General features: G+C 42.1%; 2 protein-coding genes, 1 long non-coding RNA gene and 1 pseudogene across 4 annotated transcripts in view; all 4 read right to left on the bottom strand.

Annotated features, from left to right (window-relative positions):
- Window positions 1-27,459, bottom strand: part of LOC136359053 (uncharacterized) — a 945,479-nt gene that overhangs the window by 718,736 nt on the left and 199,284 nt on the right. The gene's annotated exons all lie outside the window — the stretch shown is intronic.
- Window positions 6,924-9,899, bottom strand: LOC136358412 (calcium homeostasis modulator protein 6-like). The gene is given in 3 exon segments (XM_066314324.1): window positions 6,924-7,388; window positions 9,224-9,878; window positions 9,880-9,899. Coding segments are annotated over 3 exon segments (1,092 nt in total). The 3' UTR covers window positions 6,924-6,971.
- Window positions 14,309-18,368, bottom strand: LOC136359799 (calcium homeostasis modulator protein 5-like). Its single transcript, XM_066316741.1, has 2 exons — window positions 17,714-18,368; window positions 14,309-14,484 (listed from the first exon to the last, which is right to left on the bottom strand). The coding sequence occupies exons 1-2, from the start codon at window positions 18,255-18,257 to the stop codon at window positions 14,309-14,311; spliced, it is 720 nt and encodes a 239-aa protein (XP_066172838.1). The 5' UTR covers window positions 18,258-18,368.
- On the bottom strand, window positions 23,680-26,507 carry LOC136358411 (calcium homeostasis modulator protein 6-like; annotated as a pseudogene).

The raw sequence follows: 27,459 nt of genomic DNA, 5'->3' as shown, positions 1-27,459 counted from the left end.
AATCTTTACCAAAAAAGGTAAGAGAAATGAACCCACCACCTTGGGATACTCTTCAGAGACCAGGAGAGACCCGAGCCTGTTATTATTGTGGAGAAATAGGACACTTTAAGAAACATTGCAAAAAAATGTCATTTGATAAGACTGTCATGAAGGAACAAGAGGCATTAGAAAAATTATTGAGGAAGGAGGTCAAGGAGGATTGGGGGTGTCATGGGCTCTATGCATTAGGGGACCCCATGAAACATCAAGAAGGGCCCATAGTAAATTTTGAAATTGAAGTAGGTCCCCAACATGAAGAGTTTGAGTTTTTAGTGAATACTGATGCAGATAAATTATGTTTTAACCAACTTCCAGTTGAAATTGCGATTAGAAGAAAGACATGTGAAGTCCTAGGAGCAGAAGGGGAGCCTTTCAAGGCTTCAGTTATAAAAAATGTAGAAATTAAAGAAAATTCCAAAAGATGTGTCACTAATTCGATATATCTACCCAAAGTAGACAGTAACCTGCTAGAAAAAGACCTGCAAGTTCAGTTAGAAGTAAGGATTCTTCCTAAAAAAGGAAGAATGGTGCTACAAATCATGAGGCTGACTGTTAGAGACTTAGGGGAAGTCAGGCCAGAGGTCTGGGCTGAGGAGAGAAAATATGGATATTTAGATATCCCACCTATAGAAATAAAAATACAAGAAAAGACACCTCCTATAAGGGTCAGGCAATATCCTATTTCTCTAGAAGGGAAAAAAGGACTAACCCAAATTATAACCCATCTACTCACAGAAAGAATATTAAAACCTTGTATGTCACCCCACAACACTCCTATTCTGGCTGTAAAAAAGGCAGTGCAAAACCTAAGAGAAGTGAACAAAAAGACAATTACCAGGCACCTGGTGGTACAAAACCCCTACCCGCTCCTGAGCAGGATTCCTGGAGAGCAGTCCTGGTTTACTGTAATAGATCTAAGGAATGCTTTTTGGACCTGTCCTTTGGCAGAGGGGGGCCGAGATTGGTTTGCTTTTGAGTGGGAGTGCCCTGAAAGTAAGAGAGGGCAGCAACTGAGATGGACTCGTCTTCCTCGGGGGTCCACTGAAGGCCCAAACCTTTTCGGGCAAGCCCTAGAAGAATTACTGAGACAGTTTATCCCTAAAAATGGTGTGCAGATCCTGCAGTATGTAGATGACCTCCTAATGTCGGGGAAAAAGCAGGATAAAGTGAAGGGAACCAGTATTAATCTACTGAATTTTCTGGGGGAAAAAGGCCTCAAAGTGTCAAAGAACAGACTGCAGTTTATAGAATCGTGGGTCACCTGCTTCAGACACCTCATTGGGGAAGGGTGTAAGAAATTAAGCCCTGAGAGAATCTCAGGTATGCTCTCAGTCCCAGCTCCAACCAAAAAAAAAAATACAAAAAAATCATCAGAACTCTTTGGTTATTGCAAGCTATGGATAGAAAAATATTCCCAAAGTGTTAAATTTCTCTATGAGAAGTTAGTCCAACCTGAACCTGAAAAATGGACAGATAAGGATGAAGAACAATTGAAAGACCTAAAGACAAAATTGTCTTCAGCCCCTGTCCTGAGTCTCCCAGACCTTAAGAAAAAGTTTGACCTATTCATTAACTCTGAAGGGGGAATAGCTTATGGAGTATTAACCCAAGAATGGGGAGGACACAAAAAGCCTGTCGCATATCTTTCCAAACCTTTAGATCCAGTTGCAAGAGGGTGGCTGGCTTGCCTCCAGGCTGTAGCAGCCACAGCTGTTCTTGTAGAGGAAGCACAAAAGCTGACACTGCAAAGAAAAATCACTGCACACACACACCATGATCTCAGGACAGTGTTGAGCCAAAGGGCTCAACAATGGCTGACTGACTCTAGAATTTTAAAATATGAAGTGATTTTAACCGGCACCAGTGATTTAGAGCTAATCACATCAAAAAGTCTAAATCCTGCCCAGTTCCTCTCAGGGGAACCCACACCAAACTTAGAGCACAATTGCCTGGAAATCATAGATTTACAAACAAAAGTAAGGGAAGATCTTAAAGATACACCTCTACCATGTGGGAGGGTGCTATTTATTGATAGATCATCCAAGGTAACAGAAGGAAAGAGAATATCAGGCTATGCAATAGTCGAAGATACGGAAAGAGACAATTTAAAAGTTATAGAAAAAGAAAAACTGCCCCCCCATTGGTCTGCCCAGTGTTGTGAAGTCTATGCCCTCAAGAGGGGATTAGATTTATTAAAACAAGATCAAGGTACAATCTACACAGACTCGAGATATGCATTTGGAATAGTACACACATTTGGAAAAATCTGGGAAGAAAGAGGCTACCTAAATTCAAAGGGGAAAAATCTGATACATAAAGAATTAATTAAATTGGTGTTAGAATCTCTTGTGAAGCCCCAAGAAATAGCAATTGTACATGTCAAAGGACATCAAAAAAAAGACACATTTGAAGGAAAGGGCAACCAAGTAGCTGATCAAGCAGCCAAACTAGCAGCTCAAAGGCTGGGAGAACCAATAAAAATTCTTACTTTAAATGATGTACCAGCTAACAAAGTTAGTGAACCAATATATGATGAAAATGAATTAAAAGAAATAAAAAAGTTAGGTTTACACCAAGGGAAGCAGGGGGAATGGCTGACCCCAGATGGAAGAACATTCCTAAATAAAGCAATAGCTCGAAAAATACTGGCAGAAATCCATAGCTTAACCCACTGGGGCACCCAAGGGTTGTGTGATCATTTCCTGAGGGAACACCTATGTGTTGGAATCTATAACCTGGCCAAAGCAGTGACTGAAGGATGCCTAATTTGTCAAAAAGTAAATCAAAAAGTAATGAAAAAGCCCACACCAGGAGGAAGACAAATAGCATTAAGACCCTTTCAAAGTATACAAATAGACTTCACAGAAATGCCTCCAGTACAGGGATATAAGCACCTTTTGGTTATAGTTGATCACTTAACACATTGGATAGAAGCCTTCCCTACAAAAAGGGAAACAGCACAAGTAGTAATAAAAATACTATTAGAACACATCATCCCCCGATATGGACTGGTAAATAACATCGATTCAGACAGAGGCCCCCACTTTGTAGCACAAGTCCTGCATGATGTTGTTAAAGCCTTGGGAATTAAATGGCAGTTGCATACACCCTGGCATCCCCAAAGCTCGGGGAGAGTTGAGAGGATGAATAAAACCCTCAAAAATGTATTGACTAAATTGATAACAGAAACTGGAATGAATTGGCTAAAATGTCTGCCCCTAGCACTCTTGAGAATCCGAGTTCGGCCAAGGTCAGACATAGGGGCTTCACCATATGAGATGATGTTTGGACTCCCTTTCTTACTAACTCCTTACAGCACTGCAAATTATTTAGAAGGGGAGGCAGCCACTCAAGAATATATTCAAACAATTGGAAAGACATTGGCCGATCTTAAGAGAAGAGGGTATCTTCCTCAAACCTCCCCCTTAGATGCAGATGTACACCAAATAAAGCCAGGGGACTGGGTCCTAATTAAATCTTGGAATACCATTCCACTAACTCCCAAATTCGAAGGTCCATTCCAGGTCCTGCTCACAACCCACACTGCTGTGAGAACCCAAGAAAAGGGCTGGACACACATATCCCGAGTAAAAGGACCATTGCCACTTCCCAGTGACTCTGTTACCCCAGCAGAGACTCCCTCTGAATGGACTACCATTAGAGATCCAAACACACTTAAAATAACCTTCAAGAAACGACCAAAGCCCAATTAGATCATAAAATGTTCTCTGTAAGTTGTTGTTCTAAGTTATTATAAAGTGTTAAAAAAGGTTGTGATAATAATATCATTACAGATCTCTTATAGGGCACACCACAGAAAGCCTAATCAAAAACTGAACAAGTGGGAGCACACTGAAAGAAACTCCATAAGGCCAGCTAAATAACTTCCCCAACCCAAGAGGCAAGACCAGGTGAGATCGAGATAATGGTTCATACTGGACTCTTGGGAGGACTAATTATAGTCCTATTGATGAGCAAACCCACCGAAGGAGCATGCTCTAAGAATGACAATCCCACTTCCCTAACCCAAGAGGCAAGACCAGGTGAGATCGAGATAATGGTTCATACTGGACTCTTGGGAGGACTAATTATAGTCCCATTAATAAGCAAACATGCCAAAGGAACATGCTCTAGGGGCTACTATCTCATCTATGATGAAGAGAATCTGCAGTCCCTTATAAGAGTTCACACTCATGTGAGTCCCACGTGTTTTAATATAACCCAAGTATCTATTTGCCAAAAAAATGAAAAACAATATTGGATGGTAAAAATTGCTGCAACGTTTATGCAGCACCTAACTAGAGAGTGCCCTATAAAAGAATTGTTTTACCAAAAAAAATTAGACAATCCAAAGGGAGTTGCAAATTTAATAAAAGAAAAGCCACTGAATGAAATTGATGAGCCCCTTAATAAAAACTTACCTATTGACTTATTTATTGTAATAAGCATCCTTGCCAGCTTCCTACTCCTTCCCTGCATATTCCCCTGTTTAATTCGAACTGCAACCATTCAAGCAAGCCCCAAACCTACGGAAATAAGACTAGAACCCCAAACTGAAGAACTGAATAAAGCCAAAAGAATATATAACCAATACCAGAAATTAAAAAAGATATACTCCCATGAATCAAAAACTGCCAATTGATGCGGGCAAAGGCCCGATCAAAGAAATAGAGGGGGGACTGAAATGAATAAAATGTAAGAGATTCCCATTTTCTTACACAGTCTGCCATTTGTTAAAAAGTTGTACTGTTTCAAATATTATGCCAGTTGTAAACCGGTCTGTTAAGCTGTTTGTACCAAAGTTTGCACCCTCAAAAATCTTATTCCAAGTTGTATACCCCCTCTAAAACCCCGGGGTTCCCCCCCCTTCCGTCGGGCTAGGCTGTCGCCGTTCCCCACCGGCTCCTCGAACTGCCGGCCCCGCCTAATAGGAAAATCCAAGGACTTCCATGGTGCACCGCTCCAAACCGAAGTGCAGTTGCCGGCAAGCGGACCCAAAAGCCGCGACCCAGCACCAAATCCAGGTAAAAAGGGAGGCACTACAACAACGAGAAGACCCTCAGCTACCTAAGGACTGAATTCTGCTTCTGCCGCCTCGCCACGACCACAAAGAGACTGGGAAGAAGTGACGCCCCTAGACCACACGAGCCCAGTAGGGTTGCCGGGAATTCCCGCGAGATCGGAGCCTCCCGACTCTGCTGCGGCGAGAGCAGAAGGTCCGACTGACACCTGATCCTCAGCGGCGACAGGAGCGAGGGCGGCGACAGGAGCAGCGGCAGCGCAGGCGACCCCTCGAGTTCCCCCTTTAAAGAGCTGACTAATAAAGGCTTTTCAAAGGAGCAGGTCTCCTGGCCCAATTTATAACAGACTCCACCACCTCCCTGGGCAGCCTGAGCCAGTGCTCTGCCACCCTCAATGTAAAGAAGTTCTTTCACCCTCATATTAGGCTGAAACTTCTTGTGCTTTATATTGTGGCCATTTCTCCTCCTCCTATTCCTGGGCACCACTGACAAGAGTCTGGCAGCCTCCTCTTGCCACCCACCTTTGAGAGGTGCTCAGGAGATCCTCTCTCAGTCGTCTCTGCCCTGGACTGAACAGGCCCAGCTCCTGCAGTGTCTCCTCATAAGAGGGATACTCCAGACCCAAATCACCTCTGTGGCCCTTCTGCTGAGCCCGCTCCAGTAGCTCCTTGTCTTTCTTGACCTGAGGAGCCCAGAACAGGACACAGCACTTCAGATGTGACCTCAGCAGGGCTGAGAAGAGGGGAGGATCACCTTGACCTGCTGGCCACACTCTTCCCAGTGCACCACAGCACACCACTGGCTCTCCTGGCTACAAGAGCTCTGCTGCCTCATATTCAGCTTCCATCCACCGAGACACCCAGGCCCTTCTCTACAGAGATGCTCTTTCAGAGGTCAGCCCCCAGCCTGCCCTGGTACTGTATAATCACCAAATTTCTTTGGAAGGAAAAGATCACTGAGCAAGTCAATGACTTTCATGAATATAATTTAAAACTTCTTTTCTACATGCAGAATTAAATCTTGTTTTGCCGTGATGTGTTATTAGTTCATAGTGAGAAAGAAGCTTCTAGCCTCATTACATTCAGCGAGTTTAGATAGGCTCTTCCCTTCTTCCCCCCTTGCAAAACAAATTCACTTCTTGGAATTCCTGTCTGTGTGACTGAATAATTTCTGAGTTCATTGTGTAGAAAGAGAGAATTTCTGAGAGGAGTAAACAAACAGACCACATCAAACAATCTGACTTACATATTGCAAATGCTCTCTTAAAAAACAGCTTTTCAGAAGAAAAGTGAACTTGATTATCCTTCACTAAAAACTTGTATCTTTATTTCTTATGAGATGTACTTAGATAAGAATATTAAAATTTGCTAATATGCAGGTTTTTAGTGCCTTTAAATGGGTGAATGTTTGTTAATATTGAAGCTTCACCCATAGAAGCTTTGCCTCTAGTTATGCATTAGCCTAATGCTTCAAGACAAACTAAATTTTTTTAATCTACAGCTTGCTCTAAGCATCGTTGAAAGCTTCACTATAAAGAGAGAGGTAATAAACTAAGCTGAATTTCTGACCAAATCTTCCATTCCTTCTTTTGTCTCTTTGATTAGGTTTGGTATTGTCATTCCACCTGCTGAGTGCTTTTAAGGTTTTGGTAATAATTTGACATAATACATGCTGAGATCTTTGTGGATGCTGATTATTTTTCATACGATTCTTCTTAATGGACAGCAACAGAAGAAAACTTTCATTTAAATGTACTTAAGCAAAAGGATTAAAATGTATTTAAAAGCAAATCTACTGAGGATTACAACTAACTGCTTTCATCTTACATGGATTTCAGTAAGATCAGAGAATAAGATGCTTTTTATATCAGTAAGGTTAAAAGATTGCCAGCGTTGCAAAGGATTTGTTTCATTACAACCCTGAAACATTTGTCTGAGCTTCATCCACAAATGCTAAGACAGTGAGATCCTGACCTTCTTCCTTGAATTTGGCACTGTTGCCTCTCTTGGTGCTCACAAACTTGTGTATCATGCTGTAATAAGGCGCTTGAGAATTAATGGTATACATGGTTGAAATCTTCTGCCAGTCTTCAGTGCTGGGAGTACTAAATGGTGCTGGGTCAGAAACTTCAAAAAAGCTATTTGTATTTCTTTCTGCCAGCTTGGTTGCATGCTCTTTGGCTTTGATCTCAAAGAGTTCCTCTTCTTTTTTTGAGTAAATTTCGCAGAACCTGAGATGAAGAAAGCTGACCGGAGAGTAACAGCGGCTGACACATGTAGCAGTCAGTGCCAGAGCCATGATGATGGCTATCAGGAACCATCCTGCCAGCTTGGAAAAAGGATACATAGGTTAATGGTGTTTTTGCACAGTCCTATATGGGAGTATAGAACATAACATTGAAGAAATATGAAAGCTGTAAGCAAAGACACCCTAGAGTGTGTGTAACTGTCTGCTTGCTGCCAAAAGAGGAGATTCCATGTTTGCAATTCAGGCAGACATACACAGCTTCTGCACCCCTCAGCTGATCTTGTCAGATTGAGGATGGATACCAGAAAAAGAGAAGATGGACAGAAATTATTTACTCAGTTAGATCCAGCATTCTTAACTTTTAAGGCAAGACACTGACCATCAGTTCCTGCAGTTGTGGTCACATTTATGGTACAGAGGCTGCAGAATCACTCTGTGTGCTTTGTGCTGCAAAACAGAGCTCCCACTGGCTATGTTCTCATGGAGTGTAGCTACTCTCCCTGATGTTTGAGCCTGCAAAAGCAGCTGAGTTTTGCACAACACAGAGGAAAGTTTGTGTCCTGTATGCTTTGTGGGCAGGACACAGATTTGGCTGTTAACTATGGAAATTCATTCTTGTTTTCTACCTGATTTTACCATCCTTAGACAAGTCTCTGAGGTCCCATCAAAACCAGGTGTCCTAGTAGATGCCGGTCCCTCCTCTACCCTGGGGTACTTAGCTGGAAGCTCCAGGCAGAGATCCTGTGATATCAGGATGATATTTCTTCAAATGGAAAAGTACTGAGTGCTCAAGTGGAAGGATTTTGTGTTCTTTTTGTTTCTTAATTTTGTTGAAAGTAGATTGGATATTAAAAATGGTGGTTAGTAATAAAAATGCACACACATTTTTCATATTTTTGTTTGACTGGATGCCTCTTTTAGGTTCCACTGCAATGTCAGTAGTAGTCAGCCTTCCTTAGTTTGCTCCTTTCTTATCCTATCTAAAATCAGTGGTATAGAGTTTGCCCCTTTCCAGCCTTTTTCTTGGACAAGCATCATGCTAAATATTTAGGACATAGAAACACTGTTTATTTTATTAGGCATGTGTATTAAACAGGAAGTTCCAAAAATTCAATTAATAATAAACAGTTTATAAATTTATAAACACTTTAACAGTCACTTTACCAACTCTCAAGGTTTTTCTGAGAAAAATTGCAAAACTTGATTTTCCTACTGGAGTTAAGACAAAATTCCCACAAATGTAGAAACAGAACTGAAGTGCTGCAAAAGAACCATACAAAAAACAATGCAGAAATCTTTCTGTTTTGATCCTGCAGTTTGCTTTAAGAGGAAGCATCTTTAACAAGATAGATATATATTTTAACTATTCTTTGTAGAATGTAAATGTGAAATTTTTAAGAGGTTCAAGCATTGAGATTTGTAGGCAAAGAAGATGTTCTGATTTCTTTCTCTTTCCAGATGTCTCTTTGCAACCACTGTGTTACAAGGAGACATCAGCTTCACCTCTGTTACTGATCTCAGCTCCTCCTCAACTGGTGCCTATTTACAGCAGTTTGAGGTATTCAGAGACATAAAAGTGGAGAAGGAGAATAACTCACACCAGCTCTACTTAAGAAGAAAACTGATGTGGAAAGTCACATTCTCTAGGCTGGTTTCCTGCCCATGAGGTTTTGTAAATGACAGTGCTAAACCATTATCATGTAAACATGCAACACAGCAAGTATCATAACAATACATCTATTGCTTTTCTGGTATTGCTTTTTTGCCAATGAATTTTGCTAGCTGTGTTCTTATGGCACATGACATTATGTAACAGAAGAGAGAAGGATTTTTTACAGATCCCAGCAGGTACCACTACACACTGAGCAGCCAAGAATGAAGCTCATAGTATGAGGAGAAGAGCAGTGAGGCTTTACCTGGGACTGTGCATGAAGGCTGAGTCGTTCACTTGATATCTTTGCTGATAATTCCTCATCACAGGGCACTTTGAGCAGCTGGTTTCGGCAGTCAGTTCCATTATCTTTACAGTAGAAGTACGCTATCAGGCTGCTCCCACTGGCTGCACATTCGTAGTAGCTGGCGCCAAGCAGGGCCACCGCTATCCAGGTGAGCGGGGCCACCGAGGCTTTGGCTGTCAGCACCCACAGCTGGGAGAAGCTGGCAGAGGTTCCCCTGGGTCTGTGCTGGAGATGCCTCTCTGCAGAGCACTTGCCTGTCAAAAGGCGCCATGTGCTGGGATTCACGGTGAAGCTAAGCAGAAATAGGACGAAGGCAGGTGCTAAGAGGAAGGAAGAACCATACAGCATGTTGTTAGAATTGCAGGGACACTTGAACACCACAGAGGAGAAGATGTACTCGCTGGCAGCTGTTAGCAGGGTCACTATGCTGTAAACCAGAATTGTCTGGTGGCAGAAGCAGAAATCCACTACCTTTTGTAAGCTTTCCATTTTTCTGCCTCTCCGTACTTTGCAAAGAGCAAAATCTCTGTCAGAAAAGGAAAAAAGGAGAGACAAGTGTCCTGCAGCTCCCTCAGCTTAGAGAGCATTCAGTTTCTGTTGGTGGTGGTGATGAGGCACAGAAACAGCCCTTCATAGAGGAAATAATAGTCACTGCACAGTCAAGCAGAGACCACACCAGAAAACCACTCCAGTTATCAAGAGCAAAACAATGAAGAAATTTGTCTCTGTAAAAGTAATTTGTGTTTGTCCACACGTGCATTGTAACTAGCAATGGCTTAAACCTCATCATCTCTTCAGTGAGGCACCGGATTCAAAGTATGAATAAAATGTGAGAAAACCACTCAGAACCATATACAGATTTTTATCCTGCCTTGTTTTGCTGTACAATATGGCTTATTCCTTTATGGAAATAAATTAAACTATAATCATCTCAATGTTTCTAGATAATCAATCTACTTTTTTAAAACTAGTTTTGTTGTAAATATTTATAGATTACCTTTTTTATTTTTTCCGTTAAAGCACATTCATGAATGAATGCATTTATTTGTCTTTGCAAGGTGAAGAGCAGCTGAACCTTGTTGTTTATTTCATCTTTAAACCACTGAGGCTTTGAGTCTTGCAGAATAAGGCCAGATAAGCTCCAATTAAAAAAAAAAAAAAAAAAAAAAAGGGTGATTTGGAGGTCAGGGATTTGAAAAGTCACAGGTCCCATTTCAGCTCCTTGGGCAGCTGAGAGGATGGAACAGAGACTCCAGAGCAGGCAGAGCTGGTTCAGGTGGCTGCAGATGTGCTGTGCTCAGTGCTGAGGACCTGCTGCTGTTGCAGAGGAAAACATGCCGCTAAATGAAATGCTTGCCTTGCTCTGGAGGAGCCGTTGGTATTTTGCAGCAGTACAATATGATGACAGAGCAAACAAAAAATCATGTAAAACCAGGAAGAATTAATCAGACTGAAGGTTAGTCTGGCCACATCTCAGCTACAGCCAACAGCCGAGTGGGGAGAACAGGGACAGGGAAAGGATGTTTGCAAATATCCTCACACTCTGTTGTGATTTCAGGGATTTTGATTGCATTTAATATCTTTTGTTTTAACCCATGCAGACTTACTGACATCCAAAATATTGTGTAGCAAGATTGCTTAATGTTTGTTTGAACCTGACACTATCCCATTTGAAGTCCCCAGGATCTGGAAGGGAAAGAGAAAAAAGACTGGATCCTTGGCATGTCCATCAACTCATGGTCTTGTACATCTTCACCACAGCCCTCTCTTTCCCAGGCTGAGGAAACCCTAATATAGTCACTCATCATCTGATGGATACCTTTGCATACTTTCTTTACCCATGTTGCCACCTGAACTGTTCTCCAGGTTTCAGGTACCTTTTTCCACATAAGTGGAAATAGGACATATGCCAGATTTGCAGTGCATTGGAGATGCAAATGAATCACAGTTTCCTACAAATGATTACTGACATTTGTCTTATATTTCCTTGAAATATCTTCTGCATTTTTAAATCATTCATGAATCAATATTTTAACAAGATATGCATTATAATAGAAAGTCCTTCAGTATTTGAGCAAAAGCCTCAGCAAGCTCAGAGTCTATCAGTGTATATATGAAGGTAGGATTTGGTTTCACTTTAAACACCATTTCTTCTGTACTGAATTAAAAATGCCATTTTGCTTTCTGGTTGGGCAGCCTAAGAAAGTATCTCTTCACTTCTTTAAAGCAGTGGTTCATTTTCCAATATCGAGAATAACTTTGCATTATTGGCAAGTACTGTTTACTGTGATTTTTACCTCGAGGCAGTTAGAGAGAGAGATCTGCAAACCTTGAAACCAGAATTCATCGTACCTGAAAAAATCTTAGCAGATGCCCCATCAGTGGAAGTGTTCCAGGACAGATTGGATGAGGTTTGAAGCAGCCTTGTCTCATGGAAACTGACCCTGCCCAAGGCACATGGGTGGGAACTGGAAGATCTTTAAGGACCCTTCCAGCCTAGACCTTTTTGATGATTCTGTGATTCTCTGTCAGCACGGCAGAAAAAACAGATGCAATGTGAAATTGCTGCAAGGACACATCCTGACAAAGACAGGCACATGGGCTGCCTCCAGGAACCACTGGTTTAACAAGAGAGGCAAAGGACCAGAGGCAGCTCTCTGGAACAGATTATGATCACACATGGGAAAGTGTAGAGGCAAGAAACCCAGCTAGTTCTCTTTCTGAGCCTAATTTGAGCAGTGTTTTATTTTTCCCTAATAAAATACAATTTCAGGAACAAGCTTCGTGTGAAAAGGGAGGGGAGCTCTGCATGAAAAAGACTAACCATCTTCCAAGAAAACGTGTTAGTGGTAAATATTCAGAGAGTGGTGGGTGAGGGGAGAGAGACCACCCTAACTGGGAAGTGGGGGAGCAGCTGTGCTGGCAGACAAGTGGGGTGCAGGAGTGGCCAGCGTGAGCCCAGCTGGTGGCAGCTTTGGGAGCTGGGGACAACAGCTGGGGGTTGTGAGGAGCCATGGGGCTGGAAAGTTACTGAGCCCCTGTTCACTCAGAGCTCTCTTTGTCAGGGCAGCTCTTTCTTGCCCTCTACATTAACACTTGTTTATAGGTATCCACATATGAAATATCATAACTTGTCAATAATTGCCACAATGCCTGCAAAGCATTCTATGGAAAGTATTCAGGAAAACAGGTTTCTGTTAATGAACCCAGAATTCCAATGTAATGGTTGTTTATAGACTGATTTGCATTAAATTTTATGTCTTCCAAGGGGGATGGGAACAATGTGAGAATTTAAAAGATGGACATTTTTAGAACAGAATGGTATTTTTTTAAGTTTAAACCACCTTTTTGCTTTGAAATATTCTTTATGAAAATGAAGAGGCCAGTTGAAAACAAGTGGACTTATTTAATATTTTATTTTCTCCTTGACATTTTAACATCTATCTCTTCATTTACAGAAGAATTTCTGCATTCTTAGACATTTTCTAGGTGGAAAAAAGCTGTAATCTGAATTAATTCTGTGGTCCCATAAAATGCATAACACTTTTTCAAAAATCTAGCCTGTATAAGCGTGTGTAAGCACATTGAAGGACTATACCACTACATATTGTGCAGATCTTGTCTTAGGTTTTTTGTAAGCCCTTACAGGAGGTAATTTGTACTTATTTTGTCCTAGTTGCTCAGAATAGCCAAAGACTGGTTTCGTTTTCCTACAAGACATACTCCTTCCAGCTGTTCCATCCAAGACCCATCCTGTCCTAAATTTCTTCCAGTAGTCTCAGAAAGCTCAACTCCCTCTTCATATTAATACTGTAATATCTTGGACATTCATGGTTGCAATGGAAAAAGCACCTCTGTACTGGTTGTCTGTTAATAAGAAATGGACTTGCTTCTTCATCTGAGAGATGTAAGCTGCATTTCTCCAGCTCAGAAAGACACATGGATAATATGGCCTTTTTATTCTAGGAAAATTCTTGTCATACCTTTTGTCTCATTCCAGGTGAAATTAATGATGAACATGTTGGAGACAAGCAGGTCTGCACGTAGGTTCCAGCTGGACTGACCTTCCCCCCCAGAGGTCTATTGCCTCACTTTGTGAAACTGAGGAGGTTATTCTGACTTTATGGTGGACCCAGCCTTCTTACAAGTTTAGGAAGTGTCACATAGCTCAGGGGCACCACCTAAATCATTAGTAGTGCTAATACTAAGTAGAACAGCAGCTGGAGAAGTAGCACTGTGCCTGGGCCTGCACAGCTTACAAGCATTTACATACATTATACTGTTATTTTGAGGCATTACATTTATTGCTATGTTAAGGCATGACATTGTTATAAATGATTAGGAGCCAATTCAAAATAACAGATTTAGCAATTTTCCAAATTCAATTAAAAAGCCACAATAAATCAGACAACATCGATCGAATGCTGGGTGGGCAGAGTGACAGTAACAACGGTACCATCCAACCTCGACCACACACACTGGGTCTCGTCTACGGTTTTTATACAGTTTATTTATCCTGAGGCTAAGTCCACTGAAAGTCCAAATATTCATGTATCTCTTTATTTCCAAGCGAGGTTTTGAAAGGGGTTCCCGTAAGTATGAAAAGATGATTTGATAGTCTTCCCGGATTTCTCCTTTGGGGTGCTGATTTGATCATCCTCCGGATCCCCCATCAAGATTGATATCAGATGTCGAGCAGCTGTGAAGTGGACGCCCATCGTTGATGAATGGGCCATCTCCAGTCCGGCCATGTCATTTCTGTTGCAAATGTTGTGGTTTCACAGCTTGCACAATAGGCATTGGAATCTCGGAGATGCCTTGGAGTAGCTTTTTAATAGACCAAACCTTTGATAGAATATTATATACACGAATTTATCCATTACATTTATCATAACATTTCTTAATTATTTCAGTTTTTGCAAGCTGAAAATAAATTTGGCTGCTGCTGAAAGAGTAAATATAGGAAGCCTCTTCCCACACCTGGAAAGCTGCCAGGGAAATGGGCTCTGGTTCCTTGTTTTCAAAAAGCACTTCAGGTTTCTCTCACTCAGCTTGGTGGCATACAGCTGGAAAATCTGCTCCAGTTGCTCCTTCTCTGTGCCCTCGTACACTCTCCAGAACATCAGCTGGAGGTGGCTGACTTTGGACTGGCAGCTGGCACAGCAAGTGGTTAGCAGGGAGAGGAGAGCTGTGGTAACTATCACACACCAGCCTAAAATCTGGGAAGGCAAAAGAAATCAGTTTCAGGTTAAAAAGACCCAAGTGAAAATGCAACTTGAATCAGAAACGTCTGACAAAGGGGCCACACTTTGCATTTGCTGCTGGCATCGATGTTAATGGGGACTGAAGAGAAGAGTAAGTCCATCAGCACAGAGGCTTCTCGATAGTGTTCCTTTTGGTGTCTCTTGGTACAAAGGGTAAAGTGTTTTCTGAGTCCTGAAAGCATTACAGAAAAGTACCCAACAAGAAGGATTCATTTTGAATCATGAAGAACTACAGAATCAAAAACGGCAAGTAACTTTAGTCCCACATCAACCAACCGTGTTGGTTTAGCACGGATGGTAAAAAAAAAAGGCTAGTGAGCGACTTGTAAGATTGATGGCCAGATTGGCCAATTAAATACAGGTATACACCTCTGGGTCACACAGCCTTAAATTAGCCCGGGAAGCCTGGACACTTCCTTTTCCTTTTGAGTTCGGAGGAGGTAAGAAGGGCAGTCCCGGCTCTCTCTTTCCGGAGGGAGGGCCAGGACGGCCATGCCTGCCCAGACCCAGGCTTTTCTAGAGAGGCCCACCTGGCCCAGTGACTCCCAGGCTGGGGAAGAGGGTGAACATACGGCTCGGCCCGGCCCGGATCGGTGTTTAGCAGGTGTAAAACACGCTGCTGCTCCCCTGTGGGGGGAAGGCGGCCGGAGGCCGGGCCGTGTCTCCAGGCCCCACCAGCGCCCTGATGCCAGCTACAGCAGCGCGACCCTGAGCTGCAGAGAGAGACAGACCCTGGGCAGATTTAACCTTTCCCTGGCAACAGGAAGCTTTCAAGGCATAACTCTTCTGAGAGAGAGAGAAGACAGAGACAGAGTGAACACAGGAATGACCCAGCATGACAGTCAGCTAAAGAGAGAGAGTGAAAGACTAATGAGGGGAAGGATGGAGGAGTTGCCTGCTAGCTAGACTTCTTATTAAGCCATGGAAATGAACTCTACATGTAGTGAGATATTAATTTTAAAGAATTAAGGACTTTAGTTAAACTAGATATTGCTGACATAGACTTCCCTTTACATTTTGGACATTGCTGACGTAGACTTCCCTTTTACTAACTAGACATTGTTGAGGTAAACTTCCCTTTTTTTTAACATAAGCCAGATTTAAGGAACCGATAAATCAAGAGACCTGTCAACTTAATCAATAGACTCCAAGAACACAATGTGATCATAAATCAGATAGTCTTGAGAAAACAGGATCCAGGTGTGACCAATACTAAAAGGTTAAAAAGGCAAAGCGGGGAAGACGCATCTTACTTCATCATTTTGAGACCCCACCTCATAAAAAAGACCACCGACCAATTTCAAAGAACAAACTACGCATGCTTAATTGCTTTTTGGCTAATTACCATACGAAGCAGGGAATGGGATGGACCAGAGTCATGAATATGCATTTGTGTTTTGGGTATTCAAGACTTTTGTACATAAAAAGACCCTGTGAGCATCTGTAAATTGTGCGTGTGTATTTGGGAGCTATCCCGCACGCTGCCCCCCAGCGTCGTAATAAACATACACTTTCTAACTTCAAACTGTTAGAGAGTCTTTGTCCGTCATAGTTGGATATTGGTATTAGATCAATATCCATATTTTTTTAACAAATCAGTAGATTATCCTTTAAATCATGGGAAAGATGTGTATTTGGGGAGATGTTCGAATTTGTGTGTGGATTTATGAGCAAAGTTTTTTGTGATGGACTAAGTGATATTGATCTTATGAGATGCTTGAACAGAGAGACAAGGAGCCCTCTGCACCAGTGAAAGAAATGAGAAAACATCTCTGTTCCTTGAGATGAAGAATTCTTTGACTTTCAGTTGTACATCTTTAAAGGTGATACTCCAGATGCCTAAGTTCCCATGACCCACAAGCAGCTTGGGAAACTGCTAATGAGAGGAGACTTCATGGAAACAGGCTCTTCCTGGGCAGCTATTTCTGTGAGAGAGAGACCCACAAGAGAACTGTTCTGGGTTGTCAGTGGGGGAAAATTCCATGGTAAACGAAGAGAGGCTCCTCTCCTAAAGAATTGACGAGAGACTATTTTCAAATGGTGAAACTGACTGAAAATCACAGGTTTTGTCTCTATGTTGTTTGTAGATAAGTGAACACTGGGGGGAAGAGAAAGGTTATGAAGACTTCATTTTTTTTCTTCTTTTAGTGTGTGTGTTAAAAAAAAAATCGATCTGCTTAACTTTTAAGTTGAGCCTGCTTTGCCTTTTTCCTCCTAATTCTGTCTCACATCAGCAATGACACTCAAACCACTACACTGAGTTTGGCAAAGCGGTGAACATGAAACCATTACATGGTTTGCTGTTTCTGCCTGGTTTCAAACTTAAACCTAGAACACCAACCTTTTACACTGCGACCACTGTTAGATGTTTTGTTTTCTGATTTCTTTTTATTAGGGAAAAAACCTCCAACATAACTATATTAATTGACCAGGATCACTCAACTTCTTTTTTCTGTAGCAGCTTCCGATTTTGAGACAATTCTGTCAAGAACGTTTTGAAAGAAAGACCTACTTCCAGAATTACTTCCTCAGCAAGGGAAGAGAGTGGAAAAACATCCTTGTAAGCACAAATTTTTCTTGCCTTGTGCCACTGGCCTAGACAATAGTTTTACTCCTCTACTGCTATGTTCCAAAAAAGAAAAAAAAAAAAAAAAAAAGAAAAAGAAAGAAAAGGTGGAATAAAAATAGCAACACACTATGCGTTAAGGCTGTCAGAAAACATTTCACAAATCTGATTTTATTTTCCAGTATTTTTCTGCTAGTAGTGACCTAAAATTTCCCTACAGTTATCACAGTGATTTCAAATAGCAGAGTGTGCCATGAATTTTTTAATAGGACACACTGTTCAGTGGGGCGACATCTGTTAATTCAGCCTCCTAAACAGCACAGTTGGGTTTGCTTTTTTTTTCCTCTTTTTATTCTTCTTTAGAGCAGTCTCCATTCAGGAAAGAAACTTTAGGTTTCCTTATCTTATTGACCCCACCACCAGTGGGATCCCCCTAAGAAATATGGAACAGCTCAAACTGAACGAAAAGATGCATGGATTGTATTTTGCAAGGCTGCCAAAACATTGTTCTCATGAAGCTAGAGATTTTAACCTAACATCTGACATCAGCATCTTCCACAGATAAGTCACAGCGGCAGCACAAGCTGGATAATGCTTTTTGTTGATAATTTTTCTTACCTGGGACTGAAAAGAACATTTCAGTTCTTTTCAGTTCATCACTCTCTGAAAAGGGCAGGGAGCTCTTGTCACAGGCTACCTTGTGGAGCTCTTCAAAGCACTTCTCCGATTTGCTGTGGCAAACTGCGTTTAAGTAGGCAGGATTTTTCAAGCCACTCATGGCACATTCGTAAAAAGTCCCGTTGAGCAAAGCCACGGAAAGCCACATCACTGGGGCTACCAGAGCATTTAAAGTGATTTGTCCAAAGACGTAAAAGAAACGGCAAACATTCCCTCGGGGGAATATTTTCCTGGGATTCACCCAGCACCCTGTAAAGAGTTTCCAGGTCTTGCTGTTCAAGAAGTATCCAATAACTAGCAAAACAAGAGCTGGCGAGAAGAGAAATACCAAACCGTACCTGAAGTTCTCATTGCTGCACGGGCATCTGAAAGCAACAAGAGAAAAGACGCGTTCACCTCCCATTGTCAGCAGCGCCATGAAACTGTAACCTATAGCGGTTTTCCGGTTCATAAAGAACTTGAGGATCGTTTGGAAAGCATCCATGTCTGGTACTCACTGAGGAGGTGAAAAGCAAGACAGTTTCTCCCCGTTGGCGGCGGAGCGCAGCAGGGCAGAGCTCTCCCGAGGAGGAGCAGCCCGCGGCTCTCCCGCCCGCCCACGCCCAGCCGGGATCGTGCCGTGATGTCACTGCCCGGAGAGCGGCACCGCGGGGGACCCGCCGCTGGCCCCGCACATGTGGCACATTTACGGCAGCGGCCACCCGCAGTGGAAAGAAAGCAAGCAGTGCTCTGTGTAACGAAAAAGGTCTGCAGTCTTAGAAGTCTTGTTTTTGGTGGGCTGTTTTTTTTTTTTTTTTTTTTTTTTTTTTTTTTTTTTTTTTTTTTTTTTTTTTTTTGTGACTGCAGATGGAGATCAGAGAGGAAAAAGAAAAAGAAAAAGAAGCCACGCACTCGGCCAGCTGTAGGAGATCTTGAGTTGTGCTTATAAATACTGCAGGTGAGGTAGTGAATGATCTGATATGGATGCTAATGATCCCAAAGGAGTATGAGATGACTGAAAGCAGGTGAGTGATAACAGTAAAGGCACTTCGTGTGGGGTTGTAAATGTAGCAACATCAAAGAAGAACAGCTCTCTGCTGTGTTTTCCTGGAGCAGCACATCGCTCTAGGTTTGCATTGCTGGCTCAGGCTGATCACAGAAGAGAGAAGTGTACCTTGCTCTTCAGTCAGTCTGGCTTTTGCTGCTTTTTTCCTGGGCTAAAATTGGCTAATACTGGATGCTGCTTTCTAAAGTTTCACCTCTGGTTTGCACGCAGCACATTTAAGCAGCAGAGTTTCATTCTTTTGCAGGTTGCTTTCAAGATGTACCTTGGGGTCACCCCCAGTGTGAGCTGCATTAGTGCTACAGGGAGTGAGTTCTCCTTAGGACTTCGTGGAGGAGCTGCCAGCAGAACGAGCATCACTTTGCTATTGTAACCTCCTCTGTGGGGTGATTCGAGGTGCCTTGGAAATGGTAAGGATGTGCACATCTGTTTTCTCCCTTTTTGTTATTTCACAGAAGCCCAGGAAAACAAATCCCTTGTTCAGATAAGAGTAGCAAATACGGTATTGTTTCACCTCTTGGGGTAAATGTCTATATCTAGATAAAAGAGGACAAGGCTGAACCTGGATGCTGAGGTAGAGCAGCACATGGATTAGCTCACCTCCACACTGTCCCTGCCTGGCTGTTCAGTCTGTTCAGTGGCTGACTTGGCTGCAAAAGCCATGTGGGATCAAGAAGCCAGGAGACCCTTAAAGTGGAGGGACAGAGGGGCCATTTGGGTTCCTCCCCTGTTCCTGGAGCCTATCACACTTCCCTGCACAGCTATAGCCAGTAAGAGTCATCGCTGATTCTTTGCAAATATTTCAAGTGAAATAATGTTCTCAGGTTACCGTGGTACCTGCAGAAAGAGAGAACAATGATGAGTATAATGTTAAAACCAAAGCATCAGAAGTGAATCAGATGGCAATCCAAATTTTGTTCTAAAAGTTAAGGTCTTTGCAAAGAAAGAAAGAAATAAAGAGAAAGAAAAAGAAAGAAAGAAAGGGCATAATTTGATAATTCCTGACTTGTACAGCTTCTTCAGGGAGGTTATGTTTGGGCTGATTAATGTTTCTGTCAATAAACTATTTGGCATGTATATTCTATTTCATGAGACAAAAACCTCAACCTTGCAGTATTATGTATATCTATCAGTCTCAGAATTACAGAATCTGATACAAGACTACTTAACAAAAGTATTTTATCATAAGTCTGCACATGCAATTTAGGTTCTGAAAAAAAAGCAAAGCACTGGGAAGTAGGGTAATGTGCCATCCAAATTCCAGTGTCTATAAATTACCTTTGTATTAGCTGAATTGAGAAAGCTATTTTAAAACAATCTAGATAGCTATTTCCTATGAACCCTGGGAAAGGGGGTCCTCTTGTGGCGAGAGAGAGAAAAAAGCTCATTATACCGGAGGAGGGTGGAAAACTGGGCATTTCTCTGCTGAACTGATCAGACCTGATTCTTGCTAGGTTCACCTAGCTGCAGAAGTTTCCTTCCTCCAGGACAGGCTGAAGGGTGATGCTGTGACAGAAATAGAAATTACACTTTTAGGGAAGCCTGAAGACAGAAAGCACAGAAGGAACAAATGAAAGAAATACTAGGAGAAACTCTTGCTGAGGGATATCTTATGCCTTTTGTTTAAGAAGAAGGCAGGGTAAAAATGCCTTTGCTGAGTCACCTGCACCAGTTACCTGGTAGAAAGGTGAAGATATATGGGCAGCAAAGAGGAGGAGCAGGGGAGGGCAATGTTCATTGTTGTGACATAGATATTGGTAAAAAAGATGCAAATGATCTGCCCTTCCTTCTCACATAGCCAGTCTCTTGAGCTTAATGGAAGTTTAATCTCAGTATTCAGTGTGTGCTAAATATTCCTCTGTATACCAACTGTTTTCAGGCAAAGGTGATGACCTTTTCACATTTTGCTTGCCACTAATGTTTCAAAGCATGGCTGCTAGAGGCACTGTATTTCCCTGGCTGTGGTTATCCATAAAGGATTCATCTGCTGGGGATGCTGTATGCAATGTCTCGCTCCCAGATTTGATGTGTAATGCTTTGCCATTCCTTGTCCTCCACACAGAACATCCTGCTGTCTTTGAGACCAGAGAGGGATGGGTGTTCACTGATGGCAGGAGCTGGTTGTGTTCTTTGCAGCTCTGCACACCCCACATGCAGTTCTGTTGGCAGTCCTGTTCAGTCCTGTGCACACCCCAGGCTGCAGCACTCTGACAACTGCAGCAGTGCTTGTGTCTCTCCAAGCTATGGGCCTTTTCACATCAGCCTTCTCTCCAAGAGCCCTGAACTTGTGACCAAACTGAACAAAGCATGATGTATTTAATGTGTAGCCATTGTGGATCTGTATCTGCCTAAGGAAACTTGAATTAAACTTCTGAGATTGCCACACAACGTGTTTGGTGATCGTGTTTCTTGCTCTTACCTGGCCTTCACCACCAGCTCTTGAACATCTTCCTCTTGGCAGTGGACTTGTTACCACAACATGAGTGGGAAGTAGAGAAGGAGCAGCCTCAGAGAAATCCAAGTTATAGGAAAGCTTGAGAGTTGTTTGGTGTAATGCAAGATGTCTGAATAAGGGTTGCATAAAACCCCAGGTCCCAGCACAGCAGCCTACCCACAAAGCCAGCTTTACCACTTCTCACCAAAATGCTTGTTTTCAACTGAAATACCAACAACTAAGTTCAGTGCAGTCCCGAGTTAACTCTTGATTTTATCAGTGTTTTTTGTACCCCTCTTCTTCTGTTTTCTCCTGAGTCTGTTTATATCTTCATCAGGCTAAGTGGGGGCATCTTTTACCTTGGCTTCCTTCTCACCAGACCTGTAGAGTCCCCATGGAAATCTCTCTCCCTTTGTTTGTGTAAATAGTGTGGTAGAGTGGTGGCATAGCATAATGGAGCTTTAAGTGAGCAATTCTGTGGGGAACAAAACCTAAACTCTTTGTTACCCAGCCTTGGTGTCAGCCGAACTGGTGCCCTCAGCGTGGTTTTTGCTGGTTATAGCCCAGCTGGTTGAGATGGACATATGACTGACCACAATAAATGCTTTTTATTGGCAATGGCCATTTTTACTTTTTCCAGCAATACAAACTACATATTCTGTTTCATTAAATCATTTATTTTATCTTGAAAGTGAATAAGCTGCATAGTCCTTGTTCTCTTACAGAACTGCTAGGGTTGGAGGGTAGTTCTAAAAGTCATCTAGTCCACCCCCCCCGACAAGGCAGGGTAACCTAGAGCAGGTGATACAGGAACACATCCAGATGGGTCTGGATTGTTTCCAGAGATGGAGACTCCACCACCTCCCCGGGCAGCCTGGGCCAGTGCTCTGCCACCCTCAATGTAAAGAAGTTCTTCTCAAGTTGGGCTGAAACTTCTTGTACTTTATATTGTGGCCATTTCTCCTCCTCCTGTTGCTGAAAAGAGCACCACTGAAAAGAGTCTGGTAGCCTCCTCTTGCCACCCACCTTTGAGAGATATTCAGGAGATCCTCTCTCAGTCGTCTCTGCTCTGGACTGAACAGGCCCAGCTCCTGCAGCATCTCCTCTATAAGGCATCCTATAGGAGGGATGCTCCAGACCCAAATCACCTCTGTGGCCCTTCTGCTGAGCCCGCTCCAGTAGCTCCTTGTCTTTCTTGACCTGAGGAGCCCAGAACAGGACACAGCACTTCAGATGTGACTTCAGCAGGGCTGAGAAGAGGGGAGGATCACCTTGACCTGCTGGCCACACTCTTCCCAGTGCACCACAGCACACCACTGGCTCTCCTGGCTACAAGAGCTCTGCTGCCTCATATTCAGCTTCCATCCACCGAGACACCCAGGCCCTTCTCTACAGAGATGCTCTCTAAGAGGTCAGCCCCCAGCCTGCCCTGGTACTGTATAATCATCAAGTTTCTTTGGAAGGAAAAGAGCACTGAGCAAGTCAGTGACTGCCATGAATATCTTTTAAAACTTCTTTTCTACATGGAGAATTAAATCTTGTTTTGGCTTGATGTGTTGTTTTTAGATTGTAGTGAGAAAGAAGCTTCCAAACTCATTACATTACGCTCTTCCTCCTTCCTTTCTAAATGAATGTAAAAATTCACTTCTTGGAATTCCTGTCTGTGTGTCTGAATAATTTCTGATTTAATTGTGTAGAAAGAGGGAATTTCTGGGAGGAGTAAACAAACAGACCACACCAAACAATCTGACTTACATATCGGAAATGCACTCTTAAACAACAGCTCTTCAGAAGAGAAGTGAACTTTATCATCCTTCACTCGAAACTTGTATTTTTATTTCCTATAATGAGATGTTATTTGATTAGAAGATTACTCTTTGCTAATACGGATTGCAGATTTTTAATGTACTTAAATGTATGAATGTGCTTTTAATGTGTGTTAATATAGAAGCTTCACCCACACCACCATGTTATTCATGAGCCTAATGCCTCAAGACAAGCTAATTTTTTTAATCTACAGCTTGCTCTAAGTGTTGCTGAAGGCTTCATTGTAAAGAGAGAGGTAATAAACTAAGCTGAATTTTTGATCAAATCTTCCATTCCTTCTTTTGTCTCTTTGATAAGGATTTGTATTGTCACTTCACCTGCCAAGTGCTTTTAAGTTTTCAGTAATAATTTGAGTAATAATACATGCTGAGATCTTCGTGGATGCTGATTATTTTTCGTACGATTCTTCTTAATGGACAGCCGAAGAAAACTTTCATTTAAATGTACTTAAGCAAAAGGATTAAAATGTAATTAAAAGCAAATCTCCTGAGGGTTACAACTAACAGCTTTCACCTTGCATAGATTTTAGTAAGAGCAGAGAAAAAAATTCTTCTTATATCAGTAAGGTTAAAAGACTTCCAGCATTGCACAGGATTTTTTTCTTTACAACCCTTAAATGCTTGTCTGGGCTTCATTCATATTTGCATAGTCAGTGTGATCCTGAGCTTGTTCCTTGAATTTGGTGCTCTTGCCTCTTTTGCTGCTTTTGCCTTTTTTGCTGTCCACAAACTGGTGTAACAAGCTGTAATACGGCGCTTCTGAATTAATGGTATACAAGGTTGAAATGTTGTGCCATTCTTCAGTGCTGGGAGTATGAAATGGTGCTGGGTCATCAGCTTCAAAAAAGCTATTTGTATTTATTTTTGCCAGCTCCTCTGCATGCTCTTTGGATTTGATCTCAAACTGTTCCTCTTCTATTTTTGAGTAAATTTCATAGAGCCTGAGCTGAAGATAGCTGACCGGTGAGTAACAGCGGCTGACACATGTTGAAATCACTACCCCAGTCATGATGATGGCTATCAGGAACCATCCTGCCAGCTTGGAAAAAGGATACAGAGGTTAATGGTGTTTTTGCATGGCCATATGTGGGAGAATAGAACATAATGTTGAAGAAATATGAAAACTGCAAGCAAAGACACTGTGGAGTGCATGTAACTGTCTGCTTGCTGCCAAAAGAGGAGATCCCATGTGTGCAATTCAGGCAGACATACACAGCTTCTGCACCCCTCAGCTGATCTTGTCAGATTGAGGATGAATACCAGAAAAAGAGAAGATGGACAGAAGTTATTTATTCAGTTAGATCCAGCATTCTTTACTTTTAAGGCAAGATACTGACCATCAATTTCTGCAGTTGTGGTCACATTTATGGTACAGAGGCTGCAGAATCACTCTGTGTGCTTTGTGCTGCAAAACAGAGCTCCCACTGGCTATGTTCTCATGGAGTGTAGCTACTCTCCCTGATGTTTGAGCCTGCAAAAGCAGCTGAGTTTTGCACAACACAGAGGAAAGTTTGTGTCCTGTATGCTTTGTGGGCAGAACACAGATTTGGCTATTGACTCTGGGAATTCATTCTTGTTTTCTACCTGATTTTACCATCCTTAGACAAGTCTCATCAAAACCAAGTGTCCTAGTAGATGCTGGTCCCTCCTCTACCCTGGGGTACTTAGTTGGAAGCTCCAGGCAGAGATCCTGCAACATGCTCTTTTGCCTCAGGATGACTTTTTTCCCAAATGAAAAAGTATTGAGTGCTCAAGGAGAAGGATTTTGTGTTGGTTTTGGGTCTTAATTTTGTTGAAAGTAGATTAGATATTAAAAATAGTAGTCAGTAATAAAAATGCACTCACACTTTTCAATTTTTGTTTGACTGGATGTCTCTTTCAGATGCCCCTGCAATGTCAGTAGTAGTCAGTCTTCCTTAGTTTTGCTCCTTTCTTATGCCATCTAAAATCAATGGTATAGCGTTTCACTCTTTCCACCTTTTTCTTGGAGTAGCAGCAAGCTAAGTTTTTACCAAATAAAAACACTTTTTTTTTTTTTTTTTTAAACTTGGCTTTGTACAGAAAAGCATCTTACAAAATAATCCAAGTAATTATAAACTTATATGAACTTAATTCTGCTAACCAACGATTAATGTTTTTTCTGAGAAAGAGCTGCAAAACCTGATTTTCCTACTGGAGTTAAGACAAAATTCCTTCAAATGTAGAAACAAAACTGGAGTGCTGCCAAAGAACCAAACAAAAAACAATGCAGAAATCTTACTATTTTGATCATGCAGTTTTCTGTAAGAACTAGAAACTTTAACAAGACAGATATGTATTTTAACTATTCTTGTAGAATGCATGTGTGAAATTATTAAGAGGTTCAAGCATTGAGATTTGCAGTCAAACAGGCAGTTCTTATTTGTTTCTCTTTCCAGATGTCTCCTTGCAACCACTGTGTTGCAAGGAGACATTGTATTCCCCTCTGTTTGTGATCTCAGCTTCCCCTCAACTGATGCCTCTTTGCAGAAGTTTGAAGTATTGAGAGACATAAAAGTGGAGAAGGGGAAGAACTCACACCACATCTAAGTTACTTGAGAAGAAAATTGATGGTGGAAAGTCACATTCTCTAGGCTGGTCTCTTGCCCATGAGGTTTTGTTAATGACAGTGCCAAACCATTACCATGGAAACATCCATACTCAGAAAGTATCGTAAAGATACACCTATTGCTTTTCTGTTACTGCTTTTTGGCCAGTGAATTTTTTCTATCTGTGTGCTTTTGGCACATGACATTTTCTAACAGAAGAGAGAAGGATTTTTTACAGTCACCGTCAGGCACCACTACACATTGAGCATTGAGGGATGAAGCTCATAGTGTGAGGATAAGAGCAGTGAGGTTTTACCTGGGACTGTGCATGAAGGCTGAGCCGTTCACTTGTCAAATTTGCTGATAATTCCTCATCACAGGGCACTTTGAGCAGCTGGTTTCGGCAGTCAGTTCCATTATCTTTACAGTAGAAGTATGCTATCAGGCTGTTCCCGCTGGCTGCACATTCATAGAAGTCGGCTCCAAGCAGGGCCACCGCTATCCAGGTGAGCGGGGCCACCGAAGCTTTGGCTATCATCGGCACCAACACCTGGCAGCAGCAGGCAGAGGTTCCCCAGGGACTGTATTCGCGATGCTTCTCCGCAGAGCACTTGCCTGTAAACAGGTGCCATGTGCTGGGATTCACCATGAACCCAAGCAGAAAGAGGACGAAAGCAGGTGCTAAGAGGAAGGAAAAACCATACAGCATGTTGTTAGAATTGCAGGGGCACTTGAACACCACAGAGGAGAAGATGTACTCGCTGGCAGCTGTCAGCAGGGAAATGATGCTGCAACCCAGAATGGTCTGGTGGCGCAGGCAGAAATCCAGTATCTTTTGTAAGCTATCCATTTTTCTGCCTCTCCTTACTTTCCGAAGAGCAAACTCTCTGTCAGAAAAGGAAAGAAGAAAGACAGGTGTCCTGCAGCTCCCACAGCTTACATAGGCTTGCAGAGCTTTCAGTTTCTGTTGGTGGTGATGGAGTGAGGCAAAGAAACAGCCATTCGTAGAGGAAATTACTGCACAGTCAAACAGAGACCACACCAGAAAACCACGCCAGTTATCAACAAACAGCAAAAAAATGAACAGATTTGTTTCTATAAAAGTAAATTGTATTTCTTCACATGTGCATTGTAACTAGCAATAGCTTAAACCTCATCATCTCGTCAGTGAGGCACCAGATTTAAAGTGTGAATAAAATGTGGGAAAACCACCCAGAACCATATACAGATTTTTATCCTGCCTGTTTTTTAGCTATAGAGTATGGCTTGTTCTCTTATGCAAGAAAATTCAACTATAATCATGTCAATTTTTCAAGATAATCAATCAATCTAATTTTGAGGTAGGTATATTAGAAATTTTTTAACTGTAACTTTTTTTTTTCCTTAAATTTCATTGAGTCATGGATTTATTTGTCTTTGACAAGGGGAAGAACTGCTGGACCTTTTTGTTTATTTAATCTTTAAATGACCGAGGCTTTGGTTCTTGCTGGACAAGGCCATATAAGCTCCAATTTAAAAAAATGGGTGATTTGGAGGTCAGGGATTTGAAAAGTCACAAGTCCAATTTCAGCTCTTTCGGCAGCTGAGAGGATGGCACAGAAGCTCCAGAGCAGGCAGAGCTGGTTTGGGTGGCTGCAGATGTGCTGTGCTCAGTGCTGAACTGCTGCTGCTGCTGTTGCGGCAGAGGAACACGTTCTGCTAAATGAAATGCTTGTCTTGGCCTGGAGGAGCCCTTGGTATTATTCAACAGTATAATACAATGACTTACATAGCAACCAAAAAAGCATGTAAAATCAGGAGGAATTAGTCAGACTGAA

The sequence above is a fragment of the Sylvia atricapilla genome, chromosome 3 (genome assembly GCF_009819655.1).
Source record: "Sylvia atricapilla isolate bSylAtr1 chromosome 3, bSylAtr1.pri, whole genome shotgun sequence".
Taxonomy (NCBI): Eukaryota; Metazoa; Chordata; class Aves; order Passeriformes; family Sylviidae; genus Sylvia; species Sylvia atricapilla.
This window is presented reverse-complemented; position numbering and strand designations above follow the sequence as displayed.

Bases quoted from the DNA above. Each gene is read 5' to 3' on its own strand.
- LOC136359799 (XM_066316741.1), bottom strand. From the start codon at position 18,257: ATGGATGCTTTCCAAACGATCCTCAAGTTCTTTATGAACCGGAAAACC. The intron at 14,485-17,713 runs GTAAGAAAAATT...TTGCCTTCCCAG, and splicing joins AATGTTCTTTTCAGTCCCAG to ATTTTAGGCTGGTGTGTGAT.